The sequence below is a fragment of the Juglans regia genome, chromosome 11, assembly GCF_001411555.2.
Source record: "Juglans regia cultivar Chandler chromosome 11, Walnut 2.0, whole genome shotgun sequence".
NCBI classification, from domain to species: domain Eukaryota; kingdom Viridiplantae; phylum Streptophyta; class Magnoliopsida; order Fagales; family Juglandaceae; genus Juglans; species Juglans regia.
The window spans coordinates 16885355-16905698 of NC_049911.1; the positions used below are offsets into that span (position 1 = coordinate 16885355).

A 20344-nucleotide genomic window follows, 5' to 3' on the forward strand; every position below is an offset into this window, starting at 1 on the left:
AAAACATTTTTAAAATAAAAAATTAAAAGGGCAAGAAATCAGTTTTAAAATACACAATACAAAATGTCGTGGACAATCGAATGAAGAACTTAAAATCATGTGAAAAATAATTTTTATCTTTTTAATTTACACTAGAAATTCATTTTTATTTTCTAATTTTAGTTTTAGTTTAATTTTAGATTTTTTATTTATTTTTTGGCTTGTTTCCTCACTTTAGTTTATTTAATTTTAAATTTTGGTTTTCTTTATGTTTCTTCAATTTTAAAATTTAATATTTAGGTTTTTATGGGTTTTTCATTTGTATAAACCCAAGATTTTATAGAATGCGGGCTTGGTGTTGGACCCGAGTGTTACAGCATATTTGAGATTTGCCACATAAATGGACTAAGTAATCTGGGTTAAATACTAGTTGGATTTGGGGAAGACTCAAGAGATTAGTTTAATAAGGACCCAAGCTTTTTGGGTATGAGGGCTAAGGAGAGATACCTTGACTTAAGTCCAACTTGTTGGACACAAGACTTGTGCCTAACTTATTAGACATAAGATATTAGGCCCAACCTAGTAAGTATAAGGCTATTGGGCCCAACTTAGTAAGATTCAAGGTTGTTGGTCCAATTGAAGAAGGACCCAAAGTTAGGACCTAACCTAGTGGGCTATTGAGGCCAAGGATAGACCCAATAAATCTGGACATAAAGCCTATGGATAAGTCCACATCTAGGCCTATAGCAAAGGCCTGTTCATATGGCCCAATAAAAGCTCAACACTTGAAGCCCAAGCCTTGTATTTTATTTCACTCTTCCAAATGGGACCCACATACATCATACCATTGGTTTCCATCTTACCCAAGCCCTAACCACATGCCCCTAGGATTCCCCTTCAACCTTGGTAAAGTCTTAAACTTGAGTTAAGATCACTATTCATCTCACCCTTGAATAGTAACTCAAGCATCATGATTTGTATAGTTTTCTCGAAACCCTTCTTCATGATTTAATATCTGAAATATTTGTCTCTTAGACAACCCTTGAATGTTAGAATTAAACAATCCATGTCACTTGAAGGAAAGACATGTCAATGCCAACTAAACCCACCAGTTGGCACACTTGAAGCAAATCGAGTGACCCTTCATTAAACGACCCAAAACCAACGCCTCCTCAACTAGTTTTCAAGAGGATTTCTACCTATTTAATACTCATGATGTCACCTAAGAATCATACCTAGTAAGTGTGCAAAACAGTTCCAAAAAACAAAACCAAAACACCAACTATTCACCTAGTACTTAAGGTCTTGACTAAACCAATTGCACCACCAACTTTTTCATTTATTCTCTGGGAAATGCTTTAAAACACACAAGTGCAAGCTTGTCCAATTATTTCCCTAGGGTAGCCAAACCGATTTGCAAATAAAGTGGCACACTTGAACCACTTAGCTAAACCACCACCCACTTCATCCATTTCATTTCCTGCTCAAACATGATCACTTGGAGCCACTCATGCCTCTTTACCTCACCCTATAAAATCCATCAAATAGAGGTAATCATACCCTCAAATCAGACCAAGAAAGAGGGACAAGAAAGGAATCAAAATCCAGACAGTTTGGTAAAGCCAAAATCATTGCCTTTCAACTTGGATTTCTCATGTGATTTCTCTTCTAACTTCTGAAAACTTTCAAAACCTGCACCTATAGCCTTTACTTAGTTCTTTTCCATGAGATAATCAAGTGGTTTAGGCCACTATTCAGCTAACCAATCCATGAAAAAACTGAAAATGCAATCAAGCACTCAACCACCCACACACACCAATCACACTCACTTCATTTTAGTAAAATATGCCCCTCCTTGCCTCTCACCCCTCCATTGAGTTCTATAAGTACCCTCTTCACCCCTCACTTCCTCACACCACTACCTCACACAACTTTCTCAATCATTCTTTTATTGTTCTTGAAGCAAATTTCTCCTAATGTGAGAGAAAGGTGAAACTGAGTGGTTGCGTGTGAGATTCTTCAAGTGTGTTGTTCTTGAGAGGCTTCAAAGCCACGGTTTGGGTAAGTAATCTTACTCTATCAGGTGTTAGATTGACATGTTAGGTTTTGAATTATGGTATGAGAAAGAAGATTTGTTTGAGTTATATGAGGTTTAACTTGAGCACATGCATTTCAGTTAAGATGTGGAATCTTGCTTGAATAAATTGTTTTGGGGTGAAATTATAACCATGACATGTCTTGATGTGATCTTATATGTTTTTCTAATGTCTTCGAAAAGTTATTGAAGGTTTAAATTTGAGGAAAATTATAAATTAATATCTTGTGTTGATCATCAAACATGTTTCGGTTTCCACTTGGTTGAAGTTTATCTTGTGAAATCTTAGCTAAGTTTCCAAAGCATGAGTGTTCAGCATCTAGAAATGCTTTGTTATCAAGACGAGATTTAGAATGCATGATTCATTTAGGCTTTAAAATCTACATTAACAAGGAGAAGCTAGAAACAAACCTTTATGATGATTCGGTGTGACCTGTATCTAAGTTATGAACATGGTTCCAATATCAGATTTAAGGTTTGCTACTTGATGAAACTTGATCACACATGCATTCAAAGAGGCTATAGGCTTGAAATCACAAAAAGGCCCACAAAATGCAAGTCATGGGTTGGATAGCGTTTTGCATAGTAGTTGATTGATTCTTACAATTCTAAGGTCATATATAGATTTAGAACTTGGAAAATATAAGGTTTTTGAGTTTTGGTGAAGTTTGGAACCAAAATACAAATAGTGAAAGTTAGGGCCTAAGTGAGAATTTCGAGAAATATAGGGGCAATTTGTTATATATCATTGTTTAAACCCTTTTTAATTATGAAAGTTTTTCTAAGTCTTACAATTCCTAACTTAGAATAACTTTCATTACAGCTGCACCAAATTCTGAAGTACTCGTAAAGTTTATAAGTTAGCTTCTAACTTATTTATGATTCTTGTATAAGCGTCACATTCACATTATAAATGTCATTTTAAGCATGAACATCATATGATACGTCATTGAACATTTTATTACTTTCTTACACGACATGTGAAATTCTCACCATTTTAGTATATTATATTTATAAATGTTATTTTTCATGAAACTTACAATATATGCACATATCATGAAATACATATTTTTCAAGCATTGTATGAAAATAAATTTGGTCACGACCCCAAAGGCTAGGATGTGAAATTATCCTAGTGGAATTTCTCTGCCTACTCTAGTGTGAGTAAAAATGGAGTGCTAACCCCTGAATTGATAAAGAACTGGCAACGGGTTTCGAATGGATTCTTAAAGATTGCTGGAGCGAAGTCATTTATGACACCTAATACTGATGGGTGTATATGTTATGATGATATATTATAATGAAATGTTATGGTTCCAATGCATTGGATAACAAGTCTACATACAATGTAATTTCAACGTGAGTTGTACTATAGTTACCAATAGTACTCACAGTGCTTATAGGAAAGCTGTGACAATACCATACGTTATATTATGTTAATGATGAGTTTAATAATGATGATATGTTATATTTTTGAAAAGATGAAGAGAAAAATATTCTCTGCAAGAAAATGTACATCAAATTTTTTCTGGAAAACATTGAGAAATCTTGATGGGAGACAAATATGGGTTTTTCTGCATATCTAGCATGCATCTCATGTTTATCATTAATTGTACATATCTTATTTCTGTGCAAGTTATTTGTTTAACTTACTGAGATTTTAAGGAATCTCGCTGTGGTAGTCCCACTACCATTCCTCCCAGAATGGTAGAAGTTGTGTCAGGACTGAGATACAATGAGTAGGATGAACCGTTGGCTTCAGATGGTTGAGGATGAGCTCGATCTTGAGAAGAGCTTGGATTTGATCTTATTGTTTATAGCGATGATTCTATACACTATAGAGCAGATGAGAAATTTGATCTGACTATGTAGTATCTGTATTAAGGAGATTCTATCTCACACTTTATGTCTGAACTTATGTGAACCTCTAATGTGAGGCAGTATTTATTTATGGCTAATTAATCATTTGGGATATTTAGCTCATTCTAGCATAAAATTTTTAAGTCACATTTATTCCGCTGCAATTATTGCATACTATTAGGTGTATACTAGGATGCATTGCATATTAACTATCATGAACAGGGGTATGTAATTTTGTATTGTATATCCCGACGCTCAAAGTCCCCGTTACATCCCAAACTGAGGTTGGGGGCATCACATTAGCTGACATCCAAAGCCCTTCACCGGTACAACCTTTATGAAAGAAGCTACACTCCTCTCCTTTGATTTTTGAACCATCGTGGAAGGAAGAACTCCCTTCGCCAATGATGATGTGTAGTGGCGGAACCAACAATTTTTTTTAGGGGGGTCAACTTTTCTATCGCACGAGATGTTTATGTAAAATGAAAAAATATTACAAAATCATAAAGCATATATAAAATTAAATCTTGATAATTTGCCAAATAATGTTGAAATAAAATTTTTAAAACACAACTTAATGTCTGTTTCAGATTTTTCACTACAATATTTCATAGAATAATATTCATCCATTATTATTTTTATAAATATGAAATATTTAAAAATTGTTTTCTTCATATAAACTTTCAAGTGACCTTGTAGAATGTCATCTTTCATTCTAATATCTAAGCTAGCTAGTTTATCAAATTTCTTGTAAAATCTATCTATTTTGGTGTCACATTAAGTATAGAATATTGATTGAGTTGAATTATTGCATATTTTATATATTTAGAATCCATATATTTTATTTATTTCATTACATTATTATTGATTTTAGATGAAAAAATGGTTAAGATGAATAAATTCGAGTTGTGATTTAAATTGGTTAATAGCATAATTTATGTTTAATTTTATAACTTGTGATTTACTTAGACAATGTTCATTCACATGCACAACATATTTTTGATATTCTATTATTCTTATTTTATTTTATTTCTAATTTCAAATTCAAAAGACTTTCAAGTGGGCAAGACGTTGGAATAACCTAAAAATTTTCAACGAGTGTAGGACTCTTCAAATAAGGATAATGATGGAGTTTGAGAGTAATTCAGATCAGACTCCAAAATGCGTTAGGAGACAAGATGGACATACTTTAGTATTTTAATCATAATTTTATGCTCAAATATCGGATTGATACGATTCTTAATGCGTTGGAAAGTTATCTTAAAGGGCTGCAAAGTTGTCTCTAATAAGAATTTCCAAATTCGAACTCCTGAAGCGCACACATGGCTATCAAGTTGAGTTCTAAAATTTAAGCGATTTTGTGTGCGGAAATATGAAGACATTAGGGTTTCTTTCCTACTCTATTTAAGCATATCATTAGCACGAAATTGGAGACTTTTGCAGAGCAAGGCCGCGCATTTGAAGAACTCTTCCAGGGTCCAATTGCCGCTCCAGCCGCCTCCTCCATTACCTACCACCTCCATCTCCATTCATTTGGCTTGCTCTTTTCATTCCCAACTTTTTATTTAATTTCAGTTTAAAGTTTATGAAATATTTTTGAGATATTTGGCTTAGATTTTTGGACATTTTATTTACTGTTTATTTATTTCGTGTTATTTATTTTTCTCGTTTCTTTAAGCTTTCATTTAACATTGATTACAATTGTTATGGATTAATTTCGAGAATTTGTGATTTGAATACAAGGATGAACCCTAGAATCTTGATTTTGGGGCTTTTCAATTTTCAGTTCGTATTTTGTCAATTACTTTCTATTCTAGTTTAATTCTTAGATTAGTTTTATTAATCTCTCAATTCCATTGCATATTAGATTGATTAAAGCTTAATTAGGACTTAAATAATTTCTGTTTTATTGTTTAATTTTCAGATTAATTAAGACTATTTAGTTTAGTTGATTTTTTTATTGTTAGTTTCAATTTGTTAGTTTTTTTTTTTTACATTTCATTTCGACACTAAAAAATCCAAAAATATGAATTTAGTCCATGACTAGTGCCCTTTTTCATTCTTGTTGCACTCTTCCATTCATTACACGTACCACCATGTTTATTTTCTTTTTGTAAATATTTTTACCATTTTAAATGAGTTTGATTTTAAGTAACTTTTCTTGAGGAGACGATTTAGGAATTTATTCCTAATTATTACGCGACATCCTCCGGCACTTGGGATAGCCTTTGTACTGCTCATTTTTGAGTGAGTCAAGTTTTTGGCGTCGTTATCGAGAAATAGTTGTTTGACGTAAATTTAGACTCGTTATTTTTTTTCTTTTTTATCTCAAATATTTATTTCATTATCTTATCTCTGATTACACATTTCACTTGTCACTTATTACTCAGTCACTTGAACCTTACTTATACTATTTGGACTGATGTTTCATGTTATGAATGAGAGACAATTCAAATAGGCTGGTTAGAGTTACATCGAGCACTGAGAGTAGTATACACAGTCCAGAGATAGATAGGTCTTCTGTTTTTTCTACAGACAAGGACATTGAGATTGAACAAACCATGGCTGCACCTGCACCACGCACTCTTAGGGATTATTTGCAGCCTACTCGCACCACTACACCATCATGCATTATTTTACCTGACGATAAACCTAATTTTTCTATTAAGCATGGCATGATGTCAGTGATACCTCAGTTCCACAAGATGGATTCTGAGAGTCCTTATCAACACTTGATAGATTTTGAGTTGGCCTGCACTATTATCAATAGAGCCACTACTGATGAATTTATTAGACTTCATTTATTTCCTTTCTCTTTAAAGGATAAAGCGAATATTTGGTTTAATTCTTTGAGGCCTAATTCTATCTCTAGTTTGTCTGATATGCAGCGTGAGTTCTTACAAAAAAAATTTCCTTTTCAAAGAACTCAGTATTTACAAGAATAGATCAGTCAGTTCAATAGAAATCTGACGAGACTTTCCAGGCCAGTTGGGAAAGGTTTAAGGATTTGATAAAGCATTGCCATTTTTTGACTATCTTGCTGAGAGCGCACAACAATGGAACACTTGCACTGACCGATTTTCATTGACAGTACAGCCACTGAGGGTTATATTTGGTGGGGGTAGATATGAGCTTAAGGAGGACACTGACGTTCAAACCCGAATAGCTGCATTGACTAGAAAATTAGAGGTCATGGAGATGGAAAATATGAAAGCAGTGAAAACAGTAGATGCATGCTCTATATGCACTGATTCGAACCACAAGATCCAAGATTGTCCGATTATGCCAGTATTTCAAGAATGTGGCTCTGAGCAGATGCAATCAGCGAACTAGGTAAATAGAGCACAAAATTAGCCTTTTTCCAATACATATAATTCGGGTGGAGGAATCACCCAAATTTCTCATGGAGGAATGATCAGCCTGGCTGGTCTCCACCACCTTCTCAGCAGCCATTTCATCAGGCTGCTCCTCAGCACTAGTATCAGTCATATCAGAGTTCTCAGAACTATCCTTTTGTAGCACCTCTAGGATTTCAAACTCATGTAGCTGCATAGAGTTCTCAGCCTCAATCATCTGCAAAGAAGTCTCTAGATGACAGTATGGCACAGATGACCAATACACTTCAGCAATTCATGCAGATTCAGACCACCACAAACAATCAGAACACTCAGGCCATAAATGACTTGCAGGGCACCATCAATAAGATGAGCACGACATTGAGCACTCTAGAGAGAGGGAAATTTCCAGCACAGCCTCAGCCTAATCCTCAAGTATACTGGCAACAACAATAGCAAGTGCATAATGTCTCAGGGGAGGTTTTTGAGACAGCGAAGGTCGTTCTTACTTTGAGAAGTGTAAAGGAAGTTCCCCAACCAGATATGACTATGGACATACAGGTAGTTGCTTCTACACCTGAAAATGTAACAGAGACTGATGAAGCTGAAAAAGAACCAGAGGTAGTGAGACCAGAGCTGAAGAAGCCTGTGAGTGCAGATGTTGAAACTAGTAGGGGTACCAACCTGTGGTTCCCTATCCTCAAAGATTGGCAGCTGGCCAAAAGAACAAATACCACACTGAGATTCAGGAGATCTTCAAGCAAGTAAAGATTAATATTCCACTCTTGGATGCCATACAACAAGTTCCTTCATATGCAAAATTTCTAAAGGACTTGTGCACAGTGAAAAGGAAGCTGAATGTAAAAAAGAAACCTTTCCTAAGGAGCAAGTCAGCGTATTGATATTGAGCGAGACTCCTCAGGAGTTTGGAGATCCCGGCTCTCCCCACATTTCCATTATGATTGGTGAGTCACGCATTGGGAGAGCTCTACTTGATTTGGGGAGTAGTGTGAACTGGCTACCGTTCTCAGTGTATGAGCAGTTGAGATTAGGTGAGCTAAAAAAAACCTCCATCAAGCTACAGTTAGCTGACAGATCAGTCAAGGTGCCGGGGAGTATTGTTGAGAATGTGCTGGTCCAGGTGGACAAATTTTACTACCCAGTGGATTTTGTAGTTCTTGATATGCAGCAGCCAACCACTACTATTTACCAGGTTCCTGTCATCCTTGGGCGCCCATTCATTGCTACCTCCAATGCACTAATAAATTGTCAAAGTAGAGTGCTGAAACTCACATTCAGGAATATGACATTGGAAATGAATGTGTTCAATACTTGCAAGATGCCTGGTGATTGCAACGAGTCAGAGGTGCATGTTGTTGAAGTGATTTCAGAGCTTGAAGAAATAAAGAGAGAGGCCTACGATAATTCCCGCTTGGCGAATGAGCGATTGAAGGCCTTGCATGACAAGAAGATCCATGACAAACATCTTTTCCCTGATCAGAAAGTGCTCCTCTACAATTCAAGACTATATCTTTTTCCTAGGAAGTCGAAATCTCGATGGAAGGGGCCGTACATTGTAAAGAAGGTTCATCCTCATGGGGCGGTAGACATTGTCAATCTGAAGAATGGAAATAGCTTCACTGTCATTGGACAACGTCTAAAGTCGTTTCTGAATGTCTTTGATCCACACGAAGAGATCTTGCTTGTGCAAGATTTCAGGGAAGTGTTTTGATCTTTTCCCTATTTTACCGTTTTCTTTACTTGCATTTTTTTTTAATATTATTATTTGTTATTTTGCTTTGATTTTATATTTCCTATTGATTTTTTTTTTGTTTTGCTTGCTTATTTCTGTGCACTTTGTTTTCTTTCGTTCGTTTCATTAAGGACCATATCTCTCACTAGTTGGGGGGTAGCGTGTGTGCACAGATTTAAAAAAAAAATTAATATGATGTGCATTGATACATATATGATTGACACACACTCCATTTCTGGTATTTTATGAAATCTGAGCATCTTGGTGGAGTAGTCGAGCGGAATCATTTTGTGAAAATTTATTTTCAAGCTTAAGCATAGAGCATGATTTTTTATGCATCATATTTTGTTGATGTGTGGCTTGAAACACCGGGATGCTATACTTATTGAGATGAGACTTGATAAGATTTTTGTAGAACGAAGGACAAATTTTGAAGGACATTTTGCACATGCTTACGCTTGTAGTGTTCCTTATTTACTGTTCATTGATTTGACACGGGAGAAGTAAACTGCAGGACTATCGAGCCATGCTTAAAAAAAAAAAAAAGGAAAAGAAAGAAAAAAAAAGGAGATTTGAAAAGAATAGAAAAAAAAAATAGATAAATGCGGTTTAGTGAGATTTCCTAAGTAAATAGATAGAAACAGTTATCCAAGACTTTGGGGGTTGAGTGTTCAACCTTTAAAAATAGAGCTGGCGTGAAAACTGTTAGTCCCTTGGGCTTTGAGGTAATTAGAATTAGCAATGATTAATCTTAAGGTTGAAAAATCCTATGACAAATCATGGTTAGTAATGAGGAACACACAATCAGTTTAGCTCCACACACACATTTGAGTTCTGAGACATTTGCCTCAATTCTATGTAAACGATTGTTGAGATAGTCTTGGTGGGTATAGCCCCTGGGGGTTGAGTAGTAACGTGTCACTTTTATGTAAATTCAGAATTGTGGTTTGATTGTTTCTGTTTGGATTTCGATTTTTATGTAATATTCATCTCAATTAATTTTTACTATTTTGCTCAAGGATTAGCAAGACATTAGTTGGGGGTATGATTGAGCTGAATTATTACATATTTTATACATTTAGAACCAATATATTTTATTTATTTCATTACATTATTATTGGTTTTAGATGAAAAAATGAGGTCTAATCTTTTATTGAGATCTGGCTCCTCTTCAATCAATCGTATCCATTGGTCCATCCTCATCGAGTCTTGAAACAACTTCTATAATTTTGAGTGGAATGATAGTGGGTCCACAAGGGGTGAGATTTACTTGAAATCTAAGTAAGTTAGACAACTAACGTGCACAAAGATAAATTTTGCATGACGAAGGATAAATATAAAATGAGTGCGATGTAAAAAAATCAATATATGTCTCCCATCCAGATTTCTGGATATTTTTCAAAAAATTGAGACACATTTTCTTACAGAGAACAATTTTTCACTTTAACTACAAAAAACATAACATTTCATCATTTATAGCAAGTCACATTTAATCATATCGTTAACATCATAATGTATGGTATCGTCACAGTTTTCCATAAGCACTGTGAGTACATGTTGGTGACTGTAGTATAACTCATGTTGAAACTACGTTATCTGCAGACTTATGACACCTAAGGTGTAAACTGGGCGAGAAATAGACCATTACTGAGATCATGGAACTTAATTCCCTTAGGATTCCATATCAATTTTATCATATTCTTAAAGGCTTCCTTGTTAATGAATTTGCTTGTCAAAAGTTTGAACAAAAGACAACACTCGGACTGCTTCAATGTAAACATAGGAAACGACTCTTGAATCATAATTTCCTCAGTTTCTAACTCGGACAAATGCAATGTAACACACCTGATGGATAATGTTTGGATAACTAGAAAATGTAAAGAAAATGGTCATATTCGAAGTTGACCTAGCCTCCAAGAGAAATAGAGCAAAGAGAATGGAAAAATATTTTCATTAATGATTCTGGATCCTATTACAATTCCCTCATTCTACTACTTATATGACATTTGTGTTCGACTCTTGGGCCACATGCCACTTACTCCAGCCGTAAATATAAAGCTACAATTATAATTGTAACTAACAATAAATGGGCCATGGGCCGACTCAACAATACTCAAGCAAATAAAAGAGATGAGGGCTTTGGGCCATAGGCTGAGGCCAATTACTAAACTCCTATTATCCAACCTAAACCCATTATGAATTTGGTCTCTATTGTCACAGTCGACGTGTGATATGCAATTTATCCACACTGAACGACAAATCTTCAGCCATAACTAAACAAAGAATGCCCCGCTAAAGGGAAAAATAGTGGGGAGGAATAACAGAAACTTTTATGATGAACAAGAACAAGACTCCCAAATAAATACCCAAAAACACCTAGAGCGTTTACCAAGAGAAAGAAAATACCTTTTTTTTTATTCAAAAATGCTATTGTCACCTAGAGTTGGATACCGATTGGGTCTCAATAAAAAAAAATTTCTTTTCATTTTACTTAGTGATTAAAGAAATATTTTTTAGTGATGTAATATTTTTATTAAAAAAATATTTAAAAGTATAAAATAATGAATGAAGAAAAGTAAAAATAAAATAAAAAAACCTTTTTATTCTTGTCGGGAGCCGTCTCGTGCTAGCAAGACTCATTTTTTATTTATTATCATAGTTGCTTCAGACCCAAAAAAAAAAAAAAAAATCCATTAAAAAAAGTACACGAATAAGTGATAGGCTTGTTTAAAATGTAGTGGCAGTTGTTTCGGTTACAAAGAGGGAACCTTAACTTCAAACGGGAACAAAGGGATCCTGTCCCTTACTCTGCACCGGTGGGTTCCTCTCCATTTTTATCTGCAACCCGGTAGGACTCTCTCTCTCTCTCTCTCTCTCTGTTTGCGAGATGGGTTTCTTCCAGAGTAGTTTTCAAAAGTTGGTTATTTTATTAGTGACTGCATTTCTTGACGAGTACAGATCATATATTGAACAAATTACTACTCGTATTCAACTTGATCATAAGCAACGCAGGGAACGTGGAAGCAAACGGTTGTCAATGGAAGTACTCCAACCTAATGATCAGGATAAGACCGTTGGAATTACATTGATCATGGAGCAAAGTTCATATTCTTTCCCGTTTCTTCTTTTCTTTTCTGGGGATGCTAATCAGACTTTCTTTTCATATCAGTCTCTCTTTGGCCGCCATAGTTGTCCGTATTTCACATACAATAATGGTTAAATTAACAACAACAACAACAAAATTCTACCATGCACGGGGGAGGGGTTGGGGGCCGGGGAGGAATGCAGAAAATCTTTACATGATTTTGCAGTATTCATTGGTTTTGAGTAATTTCTAATGGCCGTGGTGTGCGTAGGTGGAGATCCAAATGATCATAAGAGTAGGGAAATGGCACAGGTGCAAGTGCGAGGACTCCACGCTGACGAAGGGGATTTTAGTCTGCTAGGAAGTGGACAATCCACAGGGCCTTATGATAAGCCTCTTTCATGCTTTGGTTGTGGCATTGGCTGGTTCTCGTAAGTTTTCTTTTTACATCGAAAATGAAAAAAAAAAAAAGTCATGGCAACTGTCTGTCTTTCCCAACAAACAGGAAATAGATTTTTTTTTAATGAATCTAAATGCGTCTGTCTCTGTCAGATTTCTTCTGGGATTTGTGTTTCCACCACTCTGGTATTATGCTATGGTGCTTTACTTTGGAAAATATTATCTTAAAGACCCCAGGGAACGACCTGGCCTTGCTGCATCTGCAATTGCTGTAAGTATGCAATGCAAATCATATAAACAAAAACACAGACACAACACCGCCGGATCTATCTATGTTGTCTTCCAAATTCTATGTTGCAGATTATAACGTTTTTTTTACTTCGCTCTTCAAAATCTTGCAGGCATTATTTTGTTCGGTCATTGTCGTGATTTCCCTGATTGCTGTTTTCTGTTAGCATAACCAATGCGCATCCCTGGAAGTTAGTTGTATTTTTTTTGCCTTGCAAAAGCAGGATATGTGTCTTAAACACTTATTTTGGATGCAGCTCATATAGCTGCAAGCGCTACGCAATCTTTTTTAAAAAAAATAAGTAAATATGAAACATACATAAGAAAATTAATTTTTTAATAATAAACTCTATTTTTTTTTCAAAACGATTACGTGACACTCACGCACTCTACAACTGTATGTAGCATTACTATTTTGGCTTAATAATGTGATTTATTTTTAGAGTTGGGCCTTCCATTTGCCGTTTGGAAGTGTTCATGTAATTGGCTCTTTGAATAATGTGAGCCCATCTCAAGTTAATTACTCTTCTGTTTCCTTCTTTTTTTCTTATGTATGATGTCACATTCATTCTCTAATGGAATAATGAAGAAGAAAACTTTTGGTCAATCGGCATAACTTCTAGCAAATGTACTTAATAATAATAATAAATAAATAAATTCCAAGCAAGTGCATTACTATAAGGGTAAATATTCCTGCCAAACAGCAGAATTTCAACAAAGATAAATGCTAGAGAGGTGGATATGAACATAATCACCACTGAAATCAGCCAAATGCCCCCTCCTTTTCTTTAACAGAAAACAGTGAAATAACGGAAAAGAAGAAAACAACGTTAAAAGTCCCGGTGAATACAATGGATACAGCACTCTAGGAAACAACGCTTTGAACAATGTACAAGTTCTTTGAACGCTCCTTCAAAACACAGCCTTGTGAGCCTTCTCATCAATGGTCTCCTTTGTTAATGGCATTTCCATGGCATTTGAAATCTTAAGTTCCTCCAACTGTGACAAAAGTGAGAATTTGGCGACTTGTATTATACCTCTGATATGGCTAAAAAAATGACATTGTATAGTTGAAAAAAAGAAACAGTAGACAGCAAGAAAGACTGTCATGAGGCCAAAGTTTTTTTTTTAACTGGTAAATAAAATTTTATTGATCATAAGAGATAAGAGCGAGCCCAATTATAGGGGTATATACAAAAGCATCGCCTATATGTGCTAGTTTAGTGTTACAAGAAATTCATGAAAATTCATGCAATTAATCAATTACAATCGACCAATAGTATAAAGTATTGAACAAGAAATTTCTAACACAATGTACAGACATCCTCCCTTGTTTGGCCAACATGCTTTTTGCAAAATGACTACCATATATTACTTTGCTGGATAAATCAAAAGAACTGCCTTGAGATAATTATAGTTGAAGAAAGGAAATTGGCAACCACTCAAGGAAGAAAAAATGAATTGGCAACTAGCTTTACTTCACCAACCAGGTAGGTACTATTGATCAGTTTTTATTAAAGATGTATTTTTTGACAATTGTTTTGAACACCAGAAGTATAGGAATGGTCAAAAGAGAAACACATGGCAGATACAAGAGAAACACCTATCAAGAAAACGGCAAAAAGTGTAAGAAATCCTAAAACCAAAGTAAGCACACTTCCAAGGATAAAGGGTTCTGAAGATTTAAGGACCACTATTCTAAATGGGATTAAAATTCAACATCCTAAGTCCATCAATGTCAAAGAAAAGGCAGTTATAGACACAAACCATACTATTTCATATGATATGGTTTGGTAACTTATGATCAATTTGATCTTCATTTTGTGCCTTCACTAAGTAGGTAGCAGGTACAATATCGTGAAGCATGCATCCTGGGAAGAAAGGTGATCTACCAAAGCAAAACCATTCAGCACCTTTCTTTGCTACAACAGCATAATCCAACGTGCATATTGCCACTATGAACAGCAATGCCAAATAGTCCAAATCATTTAAGACCTTCTCCATGTTGGGAACTACAACAAATATTGTTGTACAATCTCATCTGATCTTATACAAAGCAAAACTAGCATTGTCAACACAATCTTCAAAACTCTTACAATGTTTACATTAGCAAGAGAAGGATACAAAAGATGTACAAAGCAATCCATAACTTTAATCTTTTTGACATCTATATTGGACATTCTTACAAATCTCACCGTTGGTATGAAACTGAAGTCATTATTGCAAAAGTTTAGTGAAAGAAGCCTCATACTTGATTAAATGATTGAGTACTTCCACTTGTAATGGTTATAAAAGACATCCTTAATACCAGAAAAAATAAAATGATGCAAACCTAAAATGCAAACCTAAAATGCAATGGTTATAAAAGACATCCTTAATCAAGGATTTAGGCACAAATGTTGATCAACATTCAGAAAAATTGCTTATAGGGGGTGAATCACGATCTTTTTTTTTTTTTTTTTTAATGCAAAAACCAACACTGGAAGAGCAGTCCTAATGTTTTTTTTTTTTTTTTTTTTCTAAGGAGCTGAAGAGAAAAATAATTATAATAAAGTAAGTTTTAAACAAAGTAATGTTTTATTGAGATTCAGAGTAAGTTCTCTTCTATTGTATATCACTTAAGCAGTTCAATTTCAAATGCCTTAATACTAAAGGCCAGGTAAGTGGCAGATACAACACCATATCAACCAATAAACTCTTTTGGCACATCCGAACATGTCAAAAAGGCCTCGAATGTGTAACACTTTGGAGGATTAATTTAATTCCAGCAACATGACTTACATGAGGCTGACATGTGTAAGAGACATAATAGCAGGAAAAATTGGTAGCCGGGCAATGCCACATTGATATTCTGTTCATTGGTATTCTTCTCACACAAATAATATTAAAAAGGGATCCAGATTTGCACTAAAAACTCCCATTAACTCATAATTCTAATTAGTAGTTTTTCTGTTCAGAAGTTTTTATTAAAAGTTTCATAACTACATTTTTATCATCCCCCACATTTGTTATGTTCACTAGTCTTCACATTAGTTACCAAAAGGTTGTTTATTTGGGTTTCAGCTATCTTAACAGGCTAATTCTTCATTATTTCTACTATCTTTTAATGTTCCTAGTTAGACATTTCTCTTGTTTACATCTGGTGTGCTTGGGCTAAGGCTTGGAAGTATTTTATAAAATTTGTTATTACCTCTCAAAAAAAGTTATCAAAAGTTTAGTCAGCTATGGAGAAATAATTTAGTATCCAAACATGAGGAATCAATCCTATATTGATCTCATTAGCCACTGATTATATAAGTGCATTATTCGCAACCATAAACCCACCTCTTTGCAGGTTTCTTGGTGTTCTGCTAAAAGCTCATCGTATCTTATTTGCAAATTTGACATTTCAGCTTGTAGCTTTTCATATTCTGACACTGATGGACCACCTAATTTTTGTTGGATGAATCTGCCAAAAGAAATATGCAAGATATTATATCTTAAAGGCTTGTAAACACAAGTAGTGACAAGTATATACAATTTTCTGGGAACACTGAGATGGAGTCAGCATCGGTGAAAGCAGTAGGCGCACTCAAGTGCAATTGGACAACGGAAAACTCCAAAGACCAATTTTTAAATGAATAATTGTAGGTGGCCTTTATTTCATTATTTTAATGGCATACAAACAGGCCCTTAGAGGTTGCCTAATTTCTTGATAATGCTATAAAACACTATCCTTCTTTTCACTTATGGGACAGATAAACTGATCAATCATTTACTTTGCATTGGGAAATTTTATATCTTTGCATGTATGGTAAACCTGTTTCTGCTCAATGGCGAATTTAAAAGTCAGTTAATGTCAGTTTTTATAAAGCGTAACATGTAGCATTAGATTGTATATAGCAATAAGATTTGACGATCTTTGCTAGTACCCATATTCCTATATCTTCCACGCCTTTGAGAATACTTCCTTCGAATGTAATGTTAGCCCTATGGTTTGCACAGGAAGCAAATACGCCCTATGGTTTGAAAAGGGAATTAATTATTCTTCCAATTCTAAAATTTGTCGAAGCGAAGAGCTCTTTAACTAATCCGAACAAAGATAAAGAAGAACTTTACATAGCCCATCCTTTTGCCAAAGTACATACACGCACGCACATAAATATGAAATAAAATCTCTTGGTTTCAACGAATGCATTTGCTTAAAAAATGAACTTACTCAAGGGCAGAGGAAGGTTTGTCGTTCTGCTCATACAATGAAACCAGAACTGAAAAGAAGACAGCCCGGAAAAAAAAGGTTAATAAAGTGATCAAAGCCAGATGAAAAATAAAATATACAACTCAACTAAAAATTCTGATCTAAAAAGAGAAGAAAAAACCTTTGGTTAGAGCATCAAGAACCCCACTTGACTCCAAATATTTCCTGAATGCTTCTTTCTTTACCTCTTTTTCCTATATATGTCAAGAGTAAATATTCAGGATCTAAATGCAAAACCCATTACATATATACATATATATATATATATATATATATATATATTCCCAGTCATACCTCCTTGTTTCGCATCATGATCTTCTTCTTCGGGTCTCAAATAGTGATTGGATCTCTTGAACGGGTTCTTTTGGGGGGAGGGGGTGGTGAAACTGAAATTTCTTTATCTGGGTTTTGGGTTTACGCTTTTGTTTTGACAGCTGTTCCAAGCTGGACTCGTTTCTTTATATTTTATCAATTTCTCCTAATTTGAAAAAAAATCCAAATAAAATTTATGAAATATGTGGAATTGTCTTTCCCAACTAACAAATAATAACTTGGAAAATAATTAAATAATGGTTGAGAGTTACATCTGGTTTAAAAGGGGCAGAAAAAGGCATAGGAAAGTAGAGGCCTAAAGTGGAACACAAAGTTAAATGGAGATAACTTCTGAAGAAATTATTATTAATGTAAAGTCGAAATAGGTATTAGCAGACTAGAAAAATTCTGCTCATAAGAATCACACACCATATATCACTCTTTTTATTATTTTTAAATTTTTTTTCTCTTATTAAATATGTGGTATATAGATGATGAGTAAAAAAATTTAATTATTTTAAAAAATAAAAATAAAAAATAAAAAATAAAAATAAAAAATAAAAATAAAAATATGATGGGTGATGTGTTATGTGTGAGACTTATAAATAGCAAAGCTGTCTCCCTCCCTCCCTGCCTGCTAATGTGGTCTTCAATGGAGTAAGACGCAGACTCATTCTCAAGCAAATTGAGAATAGGCTTTTGTAACTGATTAGAGGGGAGGAGGGAATCTAGAACCTTCATACTTTGTGTCTACTGCAGTGTCTAGTAATTAGCAAGCCTCTGGGTGGTGTCTAATTTGTGTCTGATTACTAATAAACCTGCTCGTGAATGATTATGATGCTATGTGAGCATATTGATTCTGACTCCTCACTGCTTCTATTGCAAAATGGAAATTCGGTCATTTCCATTTTGCCTCAAGAAACTTAGCACCCCGAAGATTTTTTTCTATAAGTGGAGGATGATGGTTAAAAACTTAAAAGGATGATGAAACAGAAAGGGATTTTAAAAATCAAAGTGATGTAGGGTAGAAATGAGACAAGAGGTAGAGTAGAATATTAAGAAAATAGAGAAGAGAAAAGAACGAGAGAGGAGGGAGGGAGAAGAAGAAGACAATCGGGACTGAAGGGGGGCGGCTAGCGCATCAGTTTTTCCATTCAAAATCAACTAACTACGAAATTCCTTCAATTGTCTTTAAATAGTAGGGCAACACAAACCCTAAATGAAATAACTAACACATTAATAAAATGACAAAAATAGAAAATGTCTTTAAGTGGTAGGGCAATACGACCCTAAATAAAATAGACAAAACATTAATAAAATAACTAAAACATTAATAGAAGGAGATGTCCTCATCAACTCTCCCGAGGTGGAAAAAGCTTGATTCTGCCAAGTTGATGAGTCACACTAAGGTTGCAATCAATCACCCAACCATAAGCTAAGTGGTTGAGCACGCTTCTTCCGACGGCCATAAACACGTGTGAGTGGAGGTCGGAATCTGGTGTCTCTACCCACTTCTCTAGAATAGGTGGCTGGTGACCCAGGCAAAGGAAGATCCTGCTGGCTCCGATAAAGCTCTAATAAATCTGGATCAAGCTGCTATAGTGTCTCTCTGGGAATCCATGTACAGTCAGAATCTGGTCGATCGACCCAACGAACAAGGAAACGCTGAACCTCTCCATCATTGGTCAACACAATCTGTTCATCTAGAATAGTATCAATTTTATCTTTGTGTGCTGTGATGGGTGGTAGTGGATTAGGAGTTACAAAGGGTTCAGGATCAAGGTTCACAGATGGAGGCAGAAAAGGATCACTGGAGGGATTGAAATGGCCTTTATAAGCAACTAAGTCCTCAACATTGAAAGTAGGGTGGTAACCAAAATGTGATGGAAGATCAATAATGTATGCATTTGGACCAACAAGCTTTAAAATTTTAAAAGGACCAGCACTACGTGCTTGCAATTTGGAAGCGGATCCAGGTGGACGCCGTTCCGGTCTAATTCGAATCATAACATAATCCCCAATTTTAAATTCAACATGTCGTTTATGCAAATCAGCTTGCAGTTTATATGATGCATTACTAGCCTCAAGTTGTTTATTGATCTCAATATGCAAGTCATGAAGATGTTGAACAAAAGCCTCAGCTGACACAGATACATGAGCATGAGGAGACATGGGAATAAGGTCTAAAGGCTTCCTAGGTTTGTAGCCATGAACAACTTCAAAGGGACTCATACCTATAGACCGATTCACCGAACTGTTATATGCAATCTGAGCTGTAGGGAGGATCAAATCCCAATTCCTAAGATTCTCCTGAACCAGACATCTTAATAAGTTGCCAAGACTGCGGTTGACAACTTCAGTTTGACCATCTGTCTGGGGGTGGTAAGCAGTGGAGAATTTCAATTTAGTGCCAACCATATGCCATAGGGTTCTCCAAAAATGACTTGTGAAGCGAACATCCCTATCTGACACAATGGTTTTAGGAAGACCATACAACTTGACAATCTCGTTAAAGTACAACCTAGCGACCTTAGACGCATCTGAAGTTTTGCTACAAGGGATAAAGTGAGCCATTTTTTAGAAACGGTCCACTACAACAAAAATAGAATTACACTTCTTCAGAGTGCGTGGAAGTCCCAACACAAAGTCCATACTAACGTCTTGCCAAGGACAACTAGGGACAGGAAGGGGTGTGTAGAGACCAGTATTTTGTCGCTTTTGTTTGGCTAATTGACAAGTGTTACAGGTACTAACTATCTTAGCCACATCTCTCTTCAAGCTAGGCCAATAGAATTGACGTTCAATCTCTTCTATGGTCTTATCACGTCCAAAATGTCCAGCCAAGCCTCCGGCATGAACTTCCCAAACTATAAAGTCTCTAACTGAAGTCCGGGGAATACACAACTTATTGGTTTTAAAAAGATAACCATCCTCCAAACGGAAACCATCAGTGGTATCCGATTGCTCGCTTTTCAAAGCGAAAAAAGTATCCCTAAAATCA

The 20344-nt window shown here is 35.3% G+C and overlaps 2 protein-coding genes and 1 pseudogene across 2 annotated transcripts; 2 read left to right on the top strand and 1 right to left on the bottom strand.

Moving 5' to 3' along the window:
- Positions 1-7533: 7533 nt before the first annotated feature.
- On the top strand, positions 7534-9001 carry LOC108993611. The gene is made up of 4 exons (XM_018968594.1): positions 7534-7704; positions 7831-7945; positions 8100-8410; positions 8459-9001. Exons 1-4 carry the CDS (start codon positions 7534-7536, stop codon positions 8999-9001), a joined length of 1140 nt encoding a protein of 379 aa, XP_018824139.1.
- Positions 9002-12359: 3358 nt separating this feature from the next.
- Positions 12360-12980, top strand: LOC109019852 (annotated as a pseudogene).
- Positions 12981-13443: 463 nt separating this feature from the next.
- Positions 13444-17453, bottom strand: LOC108993592 (c-Myc-binding protein homolog). The gene is made up of 5 exons (XM_018968580.2): positions 17326-17453; positions 17153-17225; positions 16993-17041; positions 16119-16242; positions 13444-13793 (listed from the first exon to the last, which is right to left on the bottom strand). Exons 1-5 carry the CDS (start codon positions 17341-17343, stop codon positions 13707-13709), a joined length of 351 nt encoding a protein of 116 aa, XP_018824125.1. The 5' UTR covers positions 17344-17453; the 3' UTR covers positions 13444-13706.
- Positions 17454-20344: the final 2891 nt, after the last annotated feature.

What these genes read in the sequence shown, in the direction of transcription:
- LOC108993611 (XM_018968594.1), top strand. Translation starts at nt 7,534, where the DNA reads ATGGCACAGATGACCAATACACTTCAGCAATTCATGCAGATTCAGACC. An exon ending in AGCCTCAGCCTAATCCTCAA is followed by an intron (nt 7,705 to 7,830) that starts GTATACTGGCAA and finishes ATGGACATACAG; the next exon opens with GTAGTTGCTTCTACACCTGA. An exon ending in AGATGTTGAAACTAGTAGGG is followed by an intron (nt 7,946 to 8,099) that starts GTACCAACCTGT and finishes AAATTTCTAAAG; the next exon opens with GACTTGTGCACAGTGAAAAG.
- LOC108993592 (XM_018968580.2), bottom strand. An exon ending in TCTTGATGCTCTAACCAAAG is followed by an intron (nt 17,042 to 17,152) that starts GTTTTTTCTTCT and finishes TCTTCTTTTCAG; the next exon opens with TTCTGGTTTCATTGTATGAG. An exon ending in AAACCTTCCTCTGCCCTTGA is followed by an intron (nt 16,243 to 16,992) that starts GTAAGTTCATTT and finishes TTCTTTTGGCAG; the next exon opens with ATTCATCCAACAAAAATTAG.